The sequence below is a fragment of the Protopterus annectens genome, chromosome 5.part1, assembly GCF_019279795.1.
Source record: "Protopterus annectens isolate FY-2018-M chromosome 5.part1, PAN1.0, whole genome shotgun sequence".
Taxonomy (NCBI): domain Eukaryota; kingdom Metazoa; phylum Chordata; order Ceratodontiformes; family Protopteridae; genus Protopterus; species Protopterus annectens.
Window position 1 is genome coordinate 289,864,244 of NC_056736.1, and position 12,557 is coordinate 289,876,800.

The 12,557-nt window shown below is 39.8% G+C and overlaps 1 protein-coding gene across 1 annotated transcript in view; it reads left to right on the forward strand.

Moving 5' to 3' along the window:
- Positions 1-12,557, forward strand: part of LOC122803382 (interferon-induced GTP-binding protein Mx3-like) — a 1,250,224-nt gene that overhangs the window by 572,468 nt on the left and 665,199 nt on the right. Inside the window, exon 10 of the mRNA XM_044072962.1 lies at positions 4,055-4,253. Within this exon, the coding sequence (XP_043928897.1) occupies positions 4,055-4,253 (199 nt within the window). The remainder of the gene's footprint in view (positions 1-4,054; positions 4,254-12,557) is intronic.

A 12,557-nucleotide genomic window follows, 5' to 3' on the forward strand; every position in this document is an offset into this window, starting at 1 on the left:
AAAACACTGGAGGGGATAAATGTATCTCCAAACACCATCATAATAGGTGACTTCAATTACCCTAATATAGACTGGGAACACTACTCAAGCCCAAACACCCTAGCCCAAAAGTTCCTGGAATTCATAAACTCAAATGCCATGGAACAACTAGTCACCATCCCCACAAGAGGAGAAAACATACTTGATCTCATCATCACGAACATGGGAGCACAATGTTCAACACTGGAAGTATACCCCTCACTGGTGAGATCAGACCACAAACTAATCTCGCTGGAGGTCCTCATCCCACCCCCACCTGAAATAAAAAAGACCACAGTAAAGAACTTCTCGAAAGCCGACTTCACACTTCTAAAGACTAGTGTGGTCTCCTTTAAGGCCCCCGAGCCGGCGGAAAACAGTACCCAAGCCGCTGAATCACTTACAAATGCCTTCTACCAGCACCTACAGGACTGCATGGATAAGGCAATCCCAAGCAAAACAAAGACTCTTTGTACCAAAGGCAAGCATCCAGTCTGGTGGACCCCAGCCATAAACAAACTCTACAACAAAAGGAGGAAGCTACTACAAGATAGAGCAAAATCCTTAAAAGGTAAGACACCTTTGATCACTACAAGTAAAAACTAAGAGCTCTCATAAAATCATCCAAAGCAAACTTTGAGAGAAAAATAGCTAAAGACTCAAAAGACAATCATAAGGCCTTCTTTAGCTATGTTAGAAACCTGGGAGGAAACTCCCAGATATGCTCAGAACTAGTTCAAAATGATGTGAAGATTACTGATCCTACAAACATTGCCAACATACTGGCTGACAGGTTCAGTGCAAACTTCTCCCCAAAAGGAGAGATATCTATACCAAACGATTGCAGCCCCCCAAACATCTCTAACGCCCAAGTGAGAACTGCTCTCTCCAAAGCAAAAAACACAGCATCCTCGGGACCTGATGGTGTCCCCGGCTGTGTGCTCCACGAACTCAACGAGGAATTAAACCCACAGCTAGGACAGCTGTTTAATCATAGTCTCACCTCTGGATACGTACCCAGGGAGTGGCGCACTGCGACAGTGGTCCCACTTCATAAAGGCGGTGCCTCCACCGACCCTGGAAATTACCGGCCCATTAGCTTGACAAGCCTTATCTGCAAAGCCATGGAGAGGATCATAATGGATCTCATAAATAAAGACATAGGGAATTTGCAGACTTTGGATCCAACCCAGTTTGGCTTTGTCAAAGGCAGATCATGCCTTTTAAACTTGGTTGACTTTTTCAGAACAGTCACCAAAGCCATTGATGAGGGAAAGGCAGTCCATACAGCCTACCTCGATCTGGCGAAAGCCTTCGATACAATACCCCACTCGGGTATCATTGAAAAACTCATCAGCTTAAATGTTAACCCATACATCACAAGATGGGTTGCAAACTGGCTGAGTGACAGAACCCACAGGGTCAGAGTTGCTGGCGCCATGTCAGACTCAAAGCCTGTCACAAGTGGTGTCCCACAGGGCTCAGTCCTGGGCCCACTCTTGTTTTGCATCTACTTTTCCAAAGTACAAGCAAACACAGGAGGGTTATGGCTGACAAAGTTTGCAGATGACTGCAAACTGGGCGCCGTAGTCGAAAACACATCTGACACAGATATCCTTCAGAAGGGTCTCACAGAAACGGATAACTGGTGCCAGAGCCATGGCCTAAAGTTAAATGCCAAAAAATGCATAGTCATACCCTTCGGGAAAAACAAGGTTAGCCCTAGCTACCATATAGGTGGCAATCCACTGAGCACAGAAGAAGTTATTAGGGACCTGGGGACCCAGGTTGACAGTAGCCTGTCATTCGACACCCATGTAGCTAAAGTAGTTAGGAAGACCTTCTACATTGCCCACCTTATCATGAAGGGATTCACATCTAGATCAAGGGAGGTCATAGTTTCCCTATACTCATCACTCATCAGACCAATGATTGAGTACAATGCCCCATTCGGAATGTATCTGACCCGACACTTGCAGCAGCTGGAGAGGCCACAAAAGTTCCTCACCAAAAGGATAAAGGGTCTCAAAATCTGTCCTATGCTGCCCGACTGAAAGGAACTTCAGCTCTATTCAGTCGCACCGCTTGCTCAGAGGTGACCTGTGCCTGACATACAAGGCCATGTCAAACCCAGATTTGATGAATATGCTTCACCTCAAAAATCTAGATCCGTCAGAGCCACAAGGGCGGAGACTTAAACCTTGACACGGCTATTAATAGGGCGTGCTGGAGGGATAGATTCATCACCCAAAGACTCCCTATGCTGTGGAACAAAATCCCGGTATATGTGAGGCAGAGCACCTCGCTGGCCTTGTTCAAGAGAAATCTTGACCAATGGATGGGAGATCGCAGATATACCCCAGGGATTACCTCAGTGTCACTGCTCGACAGAGGCACAGCAAAATAATGGGTATAGTTCCCCATACTAAAGGGGTGGCGTAAGCCACAAAACTATGGGCTAGGCTTGTAAATGCCCTCGGGCAGATAGCCTAGTATAAACCTATGAACCTATGACTTTACCTAGATTTCTTTATTTGAATTATATGAATAAATCATTTGCATAAGACAGTCTGTGTAACTTTTCCAAGGTTGCAGATATGCATAGCATATGTCTGTGAGTCGCGTCTCATCTGAGCTTGTGTGCAACCAACACAATCACCCACTGCACACATACATTATTATGAATGCCATGTGAAGATTAGCTTTTTCAAAAAATAGATCCAACAACTGAACAGATAATGCAGTTTTAATTGCCACTTACATTTTGCAGCAAAACTACCTGTGGCAAATATGTTTCTAGTTCTTGTGCTCATGTTTGACTCTGTCCTGTTTACAAACTTCTTTACACACATTCTTCAAAACTCAGAAATTGATTACAACTAAGTAGCCACTATGTAACTCAAAACAGGTGATCAAAACATCTTTACAACTTTGTGAAGGAGATAAATTGGTATCTATAGTGACTACTCTAATGTAATTCCAACTGCACCCCCAAACAGTGAATTTTAAACGTCAAAAACACCTAGTATTATGAGTAAAACAACTTGCAGCAGAAAATATTGCACAAGCTATAAATGCATTTTTTGCACTCTGTCCACACTTTCTTTCGATCATCAGTATCTTCCACACCATTCGGCCTATTCATTCTCCATCACTGGGGGGGGGGTCAGCTGGGAGAGGCCATCATTTAGACAGCCAACACATGCACCCCCTGAGGTGCAGAGGGAGGAAGGGCATGCAATGGTTTGACAGTGGAAGATGTTTCCTTACTTTCACAAGGGGAATTCCCTGCAGGCGGCTGGCATGAAGGGTGAGCTTTCCAGTTTCCACCTGGAAGTTAGCACTGAGTGCACTCAATCCTTCCCACCCTCCCTCTTGGGAGAGGTGAGCAAACCATACCCCATTCACTCTTCCCTGCTCCCTGCCTGGCTCTTTCCATGCTGGCATTACTGGTCAAACCCTTGTCACCTGGAACACATTCTAGAGTCTGTCCTGTGCTACCTGATGCCAGGCTATAAATGCATTGGTTTTGTAGCCCTCCCAGTGTGGGAGAGTAGAATGACCGGGATTAACCTTAATGCTGCATACTGGACCAAGGGGTGGGGGTACGGCTGTTGCATCTTGACTGTAATTTAGACATACTAAAACAGTTCATAAATTGAAGCTGTTGTTTTGGTAGTTTAAAAGCTCTAGAAGTATGAGGCGGGAGACTTTAGTTTTGTTAATGTGACTGATGTGGCACATGTCCTCTCAGTAGCTGACTGTAGTTTACTGCTTTGGAAGTACTGTAGCCAGTGCTGCCCCATCAGGGTAGGGTGATAACCCAGCCATGTAGACCACGAGCAGTAGTGAGTCGGTCGTGTTCTGCTGTGGTGAGAACCTTGCACAGCTGTGCTATCTGTGCTTTGCATAAAAAGTCTGGAGGTTGTGATATTAATAAATACCCACAAACAATGCTTTCAGATATGATTATATAGCTGGCAAACCACAAAACAGTCAGTTATTAATGGCAGTGCTTCTTCTGTTAATTTTAAAGGTATCCTAACAAAGCCAGATCTTGTGGACAAAGGCGCAGAACAGAATATAGTAGATGTTGTTAACAACATGGTTATTCATCTTAAAAAAGGCTACATGATCGTAAAATGCCGTGGACAACAGGATATCAATGAGAATCTAACTCTAGCTGAAGCAACAGATAAAGAACTCTCCTTCTTTGAAAACCACTCACATTTCAGGTATTGTGCTTTGATAAGGTTTTGTTTGACTTGAGTAAAAAATGTTTTGACATAAAGCAGCAGCATGTCACAGTGTTTATGTAAATGATTTAAAGTTTATAGCTGTTTGGCAGTAGTGCTGAAAATGACTTAGTCCTGCTTTGTGGTTACTTGAAGTGAGTTGAAAATACAGTAAGATTAAATCAAAACCATAGAATAGGCAGGTTGTCTTGGGAGAGATAAAATGGGGAAGGGTGAATACGAAGGCTAAACCATATACAAGGACTTAGATACTTTTATTGGTAAATGAAGAAAAGAGAGTTGCAAAAAAATGAATGAAAAGGAAAATTTAGAGGTAGAAGGGAGTTGAAGAACAAACAAGACCACCTACAGGTATGAAATGACATTTCATTATAGACAGTCTATAGCAGAAGTCTCATCACTCTCCAAGTAAATAAAACACAAAGTGGGAACAGTGCAAGAAGGAGCAGTAGGGGGAGTCAGAATGAAAAACAGAAAAGGAATGGTATGTAGTATCGCAGAAAGGATAAACCATGACAGTGTTTTTGTTGAAATGAGGTAACCCTGTTTATAACTAAACACATTAACCTTTGAGGCACGTGCCTAACTTGCCAACATAGCACTTGCCCAACCCAAAGGGTCAGCAGGAGGCAAACATCCAAACTAGGAGGAACCAGTTCCATAGATGGTCTTGGGTGGTTGGTGACATTACAACACTGATTAATCCTGTAAAGTTGGCATGAGCTGATAGACAGCAGGGCAAGTCAGCATGGAAGGGTAGGATCTAAATTGGATTATAAAGAAGGCCTTGAATAAAATGGTATAAATAACAGAAGGGATAAAAGTATGAGTTCAGTAAATGAATCTCCTAGCACTTTAATAATTCTAGATATATAATATGGTTGTATACTACTCCACTGGACCGAACTCCCTAACTTCCTGGCCTTCTCTCAACTAATGATATCTCATACTTTCATCTACATCCCTGAAAAATGTCCTAGCCTAGTCCATATTCTCCAGTAGTATATCCCAATAGAACCCTCCTCTCAGGCGACAAACACTGACTCAGTGTAACCAGATCCAGTAACCTAGCAGGTGACTCCTTATTCTCTTGTCACATCTCAAAGGTTTGGAGCAACATTTTGCTCAAACTAAGACAGCAAAGTAAACTAAATACCTTCAAAAATCAACTTAAACAATATATGATGGATAAATGGTCCTGCTAATGCTCCACCCCTGGTTAAAACTCCCCACTACCACTCCCAACTCTTCCTCTTTGTATCCAAACCTCACATCCAAAGCACACCCTCTTCTCATCCCTTCTCCTATACTCCTTTACTAATTACTCTTCCTAATCTTCTCCCTCCCATCTCCTAATTACTTCCCACCTCCTGTCCCCCCTGCCTTACCCTGTCTGACCTTGCTGTCTCTCTCTCCCTCCATCCCCCTCCCCTGAATTTAACTGGAAATCCAAGTTATTTTTTAAATATATGTATCCAAAAAAAGATAATTTTATCATCTCCTGTGTTATAATTACCATCATAATTGCATATGGTAGTTTTATATACAATGTATGCAATATAAGCTGAAAGTACTCTGTGCATGTGCTTTTGTGACAGTTTTATATACAACATATTCAGTTTGTACTCAATGTATTCAATATATGTACCCTTTTGTTAAGTTTAATTAATAGATAAATAATTGATAAATAGATATCTAATTATATCTATTTATTTGTCTGGAGCTTTTCACTTTTGCTAACTGTATAGATAACATTAGGTTGTGTCTTGCTTTCAGGGCACTAATTATAGGGCAAACATATATTTCTTAGTCACTGTTCATTAACACTTCAGCTTTGCTAATGGTCTGGGTTATGGTCTATTATTTAAGTCAAATGAGTTTATGATAACTACCTCATTTGGAGATGCTGCATGCTTTAACATTTACACCATAATAGCCGTGTATTCTGAAGAATTTCCTGTAGATCAGGTTTGCTATTTCTGAGAGCAGTGCTTTCTACAGCAGATTTCTTTTAGATATTGAACTGCCATTATATCTTAAAAAAAAATACTCAAAATGTCTAAATTACATTTTTCTAGAGGTAGAGTGGCATAGAGGGATAAAGCTCTAACTGCTGCCTGCTGACCTGAGTTTGATTATTGGTGTGGATGCATGATGACCCTGGGAGAGCTTGTCCTGGGTTGGGGGACAGGGCAAAGTAGGATACATGCAGCCATAGTCCCTTGGAGGAGGGGTGGCATTGCTGTGAGTTTTCTTTGGTTGAGTTTTCAGCCCACCAAGCCACTGCCTGGGGGGATAGTCTGTTAGCTGGTGCAATAGAAAATGCAATCCCAGGGAAAGAGCATTGTGAATCCAGGCAGTGATGCAGGTGGCCTGATTTCCTGCCCAGGGCAGGGATAAGGACTTGCACAAAATGCTGTCACTGTCAGAATGACAGTGACAGTACCCAACTCTCTGCTGTCTGCCTGAATAATGTTCCCTTTGGATGGATTTTGTAGTAATGGATCTGGGGACTCCTTATCACTAGGGAATGATTGGACTTGAGTCCGATAGAGGAAGGCTTGAGAGCAGACAGCGGAGTGGTAGTAAAACACCAAGAAAAAAATTGAAGAAAAAAGTTTGCAGTTTCCTAGTATGCGCCTTGTTGATGTTTTCTTGGTAATGATAGGGTTATTTTTGCTAACTTGGAAATAAAAACAAAAAAACAAAAAAAACAAAAACATTTTTCTGTAGCATTTGTGGATATATAGTGAAATACCAAATGCTGGAAAACTGGATTCCACACAGGCCAATGAAATATCTAAAAAAAAACAAAAAAAACAAAAGAACTCAAAGCTACAATACAAGATGATAATGTAAATTTGGCTGCTCCAAACTGAGCTTTAAAAATCCACTTTTATTATGTTATAAAGTAAAAAAAAAAAAAAAAAAAAAAACTAGTGCCTCTGCTGACGCCTTCAACATTTAATGAATGTGAATAAGAATTGCTACCAGGAGACAGACGCATATGGTATTATTTATCCATGTGTTAAATGTTATTAAAGCTAAACTTGGAAGCACATACAAGGACACAAGTTGCATTAAAACAATGTGCCAGCTCCAATGGCTGTTCATTTTTAAAGAGAAGCATAATAAGGATCTGAAGTTTCTTGGGTATTTTATGATGTGTTTGTCCGAATCCTGAGCTTCTTTTGAATGCTTCAGATTTATTATTAAAGGAAGCATGCTGTACTTGTATCTTTTCTGTGACGTTTATGTACAAATCTCCGATTGGTTTTAAGTTTTTATGTAAATTATATATTGTTGCAATTACTTGAATGAAAACAGCTGGAGATGTAAGCTGAAGTACTAGTGTTTATTTTGTGATATAATGAAAGCTTAATTTGGGGCAGCCAGTACTGGTAATTTGAATTAATTGTTGTTCACCCAATATTAACACTTTCTGCTTTTTGTCTTGTAAACTAATTTTTTTTGTACAGAGAAAGATTCATTCCCTTCACAACGACTGAGGGCTCTACCCCTACCCTCCACTTCCTGTCTCTACAAATGCTGACTTTGAAATTGTACAGACTTGAGCAAAGGGGAAATAATTAATAAAGGACATTCACTTTTTCTTCTTTCTTTAAGTTATATGACATCAGAGGTAATATTATGCTACAGATGTATCAAAACAACAGTGAATGCACTGAAGCATTGACTTTAGAAGACTTTGCTTAGATGTTTAACAGTTCAAAGTGTTGACCCAGCATATCAGTGTTTGCCACATTCCTGTGTTGAAGCCAGTTATCAGCTGAAGCTTAAATTCCCACCAGTTTCTCCATCCTTCCCCTCCCCAGATGGTCACTATTTTAAGCTCGCCATGGAGGCTCAGTAAATTGTCCTTTTAGCTATTATTTCATTTTAAGTCAGTTAATTTCAGTTCGTTTAGCATTTGAAATCCAGGTTTGATATAGACCCCCCCCAAATATATATATATATATATATATATATATATATATATATATATATATATGTATATATATATATATATGTATATAGATATATATATATATATATATATATATATATATATATATATATATATATATATATAGATATATATATATATATATATATATATATATATATATATATATATATATATATAGATATAAAAAACTATATAACTTGTTAAAATTTGTTTATTAAGCAGTAAGGCTTGCAAAATTAAGAGCTTTAAGTAAAACAGTAACAATTAATGTATATTAGAACAAGGTTGGTATATTAGAACGAGCCCAGTAAAATAGGTGAGCCTTTAGGGACCTTTTAAAATGCTTTAGTATAAGCCCAAGTCTTAACACACGTTAATTATGCATGTAAAAAGCTTAATACAAAAAGGAGCTCTGACCCTATATTCAAATTGGACTCCATGGATCACTTGTCCTTTACCTGTTAAGCTAAGAAGATGAGAAGGCTGGTAGGAAGCAAGCAGCTACTTAATATAAAAGTTCCCATGTCAAGATCTGACATGTTAATACCATTACCTTGTGACCTAAGGGCTATGAGGAGCCACTGCAAGGATTACAATACATACATTACAAGGACATGGCAATTTTCAGTCATTAACATGCATTCATCATCATTCTGTGTGGACTGCAAGTGTCCAGCATCAGTAGTATCTAACCGATACCATGGTGAAGGATATTATAATAGTCTAACTGCGAGGAGTCAGAAGCATGCACAGCCTATGAGCCATATGCTTTGCTGCAGTCATCTCAGTGCATAATGTGATCTCTGGGTTTCTTTCTAGTCTTCCTGAAAGAGACAGTAAAGCGTGAATATATATTAAATGCATTAAGAGAAACTAATGTGAAAACATTGTTCAGATCCCATATGAAAGTACGGATGCATCATTCACTCAGACTAGGTAATTTTTTGTTTTCAACCTCATTTATGCTCAAGTCCATATTTCTGGTTTCAGGTTATAGCATCCTGTCAAGCCTTAGTGGCATAGAGGGATAACGCCCTGAATATGACTCTGGCAACCAAAGTTTAGTTAGCAGCTAGGGTACTTGACAAAGATGGGAGGGGGCTGGGTGTACTCATTCTGGTAGATAGGTGGGGCAGAGCAGAATGGAACACTGTTGTATTCTCTTGGAGGAAGGGCAGTGCAAATGTACACACTGGGGGCAGGCTTTTGGCTCACCAAGGCACTGCCTGATGGTAGCCTTCATACCAAGTCTACTAAAGTGTGCTGTTGCAGCAGGAAGGCATTATAGGCCCTTCAGTGATGCATGTAGCACGTCTCCCCACCCAGAAGTTGGGTTACATTACATACAGAGTATCCACATAGCAGGGATTTTGGCAAAGATGTCTGCCTGTGTGATGGACCAGTCCGGACAGCTATTGCTGCAACTTGGGCAAGCACTCACAGTGGAGTGAGGCATGAATAGTATTGACTGATTGATAGGATGCTTGGTGGTCAGCAAGCTTAGGGGCAAGAAGACTATAGAAGAAGAAACATATAGCATCCTAGAAAATGCACAAAGTGGTATGTGATCAGTTTGAATCCTAAATGCCTGTCAACTGGGCAGTGAGCAGAATCCACTCTTAAAGTACCACATGTGAATTCTTTAATCACAGAAAAGAGAAATGCTGATAGTAAGCATATGCTGCAGAGAGTTGTAAAATAGTATAACAAGCATGCCAGTTATTCTTTTGCAGTCTAGATGTATGACATACAAGGCATATTATCAGACATACAGATGCTAGTACATTTTTTTTATCAATGAGCTCTGTTATATTATTTTATATTTTTGCTCTAAAGTCATTTGTATATTTCTTTGACTGGATATGCTTACTGGTTATTACATTTTATAATATTGGCGTTTTTGAGCAAAGTTTAGAATGTGAGAGGGTTTTCATCACAGGATTAGGTCCCAGGTGTTTGATATATTATAGGAGACTGCAGGAAGTAAATGTGGATAAATGTTATTTTCAGATGTTCTCATTTACATATTTGTAAAAATCACTTTATTTGCTATTTCACCTAGTTGTCCACTGTGATACTTGAGCACCCTTACTCACAGCCCATTATCTCACAGCCCCCATGGCCAGTTTTGGTGCGTTTGTTGTGTTTGTAGTGAACCCAGCAGGTGGTGATGATGAACTGCCAGTACTTTTCCGTTAAACCCCTACCACTTTGCGCTGCTGTGTTTTGGTGGTATTTCAGTAGTACTTAGACTGTTCACTTGCAAGAAGAAATGTAGTCTACGTTGGTGGATGCTGCTGATATTTATTCTGAAAGAGATGAATAAAATAAACCTGGGAACACTGACTTAACTACAGTAGCAATGTGTATAAAAGAAGTTTGTTTTTACTAAGTAAATCTTTACGCCTAAGAAACAAGTTACCTGAGTTACCTTTTATGTAAAGTACCGTAGTGTCATTGCGGCACACCTGTATAGCCATGGTAAATGGAACACCTGTGAATGTACTGTGAGGTCCTTCGGAGCTTGTCTCCAGCACCCTAAGTACGCCGCTACACTCCAACACCCAGCCCAAGAATCAGTAAGTTGGAGGTCAAGTTGGACTTCTTACATTCCCACTAAGGAAATAAATGGCTCAAGTCTACCATTAAACCCCTACCACTTGCCGCAGGTTTTAAAGTACAATAGCTGAAGTCCACTGTTAAACACCTACCACTTGCCCCTGGTTTTGTTTTGGCATATTTTACCCATAGCAGTTCCTGCTTTTTTTGGGTTCCTGTTTATAATTGTTTAGAACCATTTAGCTCGTGTGTCATATAATCATAGCTGTGGTTGTCTGTCATGTAATCATAGCTGTGAATGTTATGACTGCGATGGATGTTACGTTCAGCGAGGAAATACCGCCAAAACACAGCAGCACGAAGTGGTAGGGGTTTAATGGAAAAGTACTGAACTGTCTGGCAGTTCCCGCATTAGCTGCAGATGGTGTGGGGAATTACTTACCTGCCATGATGCACATGAGAGCAGTGTATGTGTTGATGTTGGCATTTCCCTTTCCCAGATGTCGGACACCATCCTGAAGTTAAATAATGGGCCTCACAGCTGTGCTCCTCTAGGCCATCACCACTAGGAAACACTGAAGTGTGTGTTTCCTCCACAGGATGAAAAAGTTGACCATCAGCTACTTGATCTCTGCCTTTACTGGCCTGTCTGCTGTCCAAGACCGCTTTACAAACATGGTCATTGGCATGCATAGTGGACAAAAACAGAAAGAGGTTAATATCCCCACATTAATGAAAACAGACTAGTTTCTATATATGTTCTACATACTTACTGCCTCGTGCATCAGTAAATCATAGTGTTTATCAAAAGCTTCACATTGCTGTTGCTGTACATTGCTATAAATTGAGGAGGCTTTTTTTTTCAGTTATTCCTTTTGAAATTGAAGTGTGACAAATCTAAGAGCTGTTGTGTTTTTGCAAGTATGGTTACAAGCTGCAGGATTTAACAGATGTTTTGTATTAATTTTTGTTGTATTAAATCTCTTGTTACTTTTTTATTTTCCTTTTATTTACTTGAAGAAAATTTGTTTTTACTTGATGGTTCTTTTTCTTTCACCTATAAGAGAGTAACATGCACTCATTTCACTTCAAAGTAAGCACAGTCTGTGATATCAGTCAAATGTTTAATAATGAAAGATTACTAAAAGTCAGGTGATAGTAACATACAGAGTAATTATATTTGCAGTCATTCATCTGAAGCCTGGAAGTTATTGTGTTTGTTTCACCAAAGTATCACAAGCTTTGTGTAAGCTAATATACTGCAACATAACATAATGTAATACAACATTAAATATGGTCAGAAAGACAGTGAGTCTGTTTGTTAGCCCAGAGTGCTGCATTTAATCCTGGGTAGTTGCAGTACCACTTTGCTTCTCTCCTTTATTTTGTTGTTGCATGTTGCTTGATATGCCTCATCTGTTTTAGCATCTATTATGCAATCTGGGAACTTGTGCTACATAACACCTGTCTGAAGAAGCATTTTATAATGTCTAGGTTGAATTGGGTTAGCTTACTATAGCATTCATTCCACCTCCTATCCTGGGTCTATATCACATATTCAAAGTCTTATAACTTCGAACACATAATGTTACCATTATGTATGAAGTTACAAAAATTCGACTATGGATAAAAAAAAAAAAAAACTGAAAACAAAATAAACTGTTTTACGCAGGACGGCAAGCCCCCCTGCACCCCCACTACTTAAATATACCAACTCCGAGATTGCACCTCATTGAACAAAATGGAAACCTCTG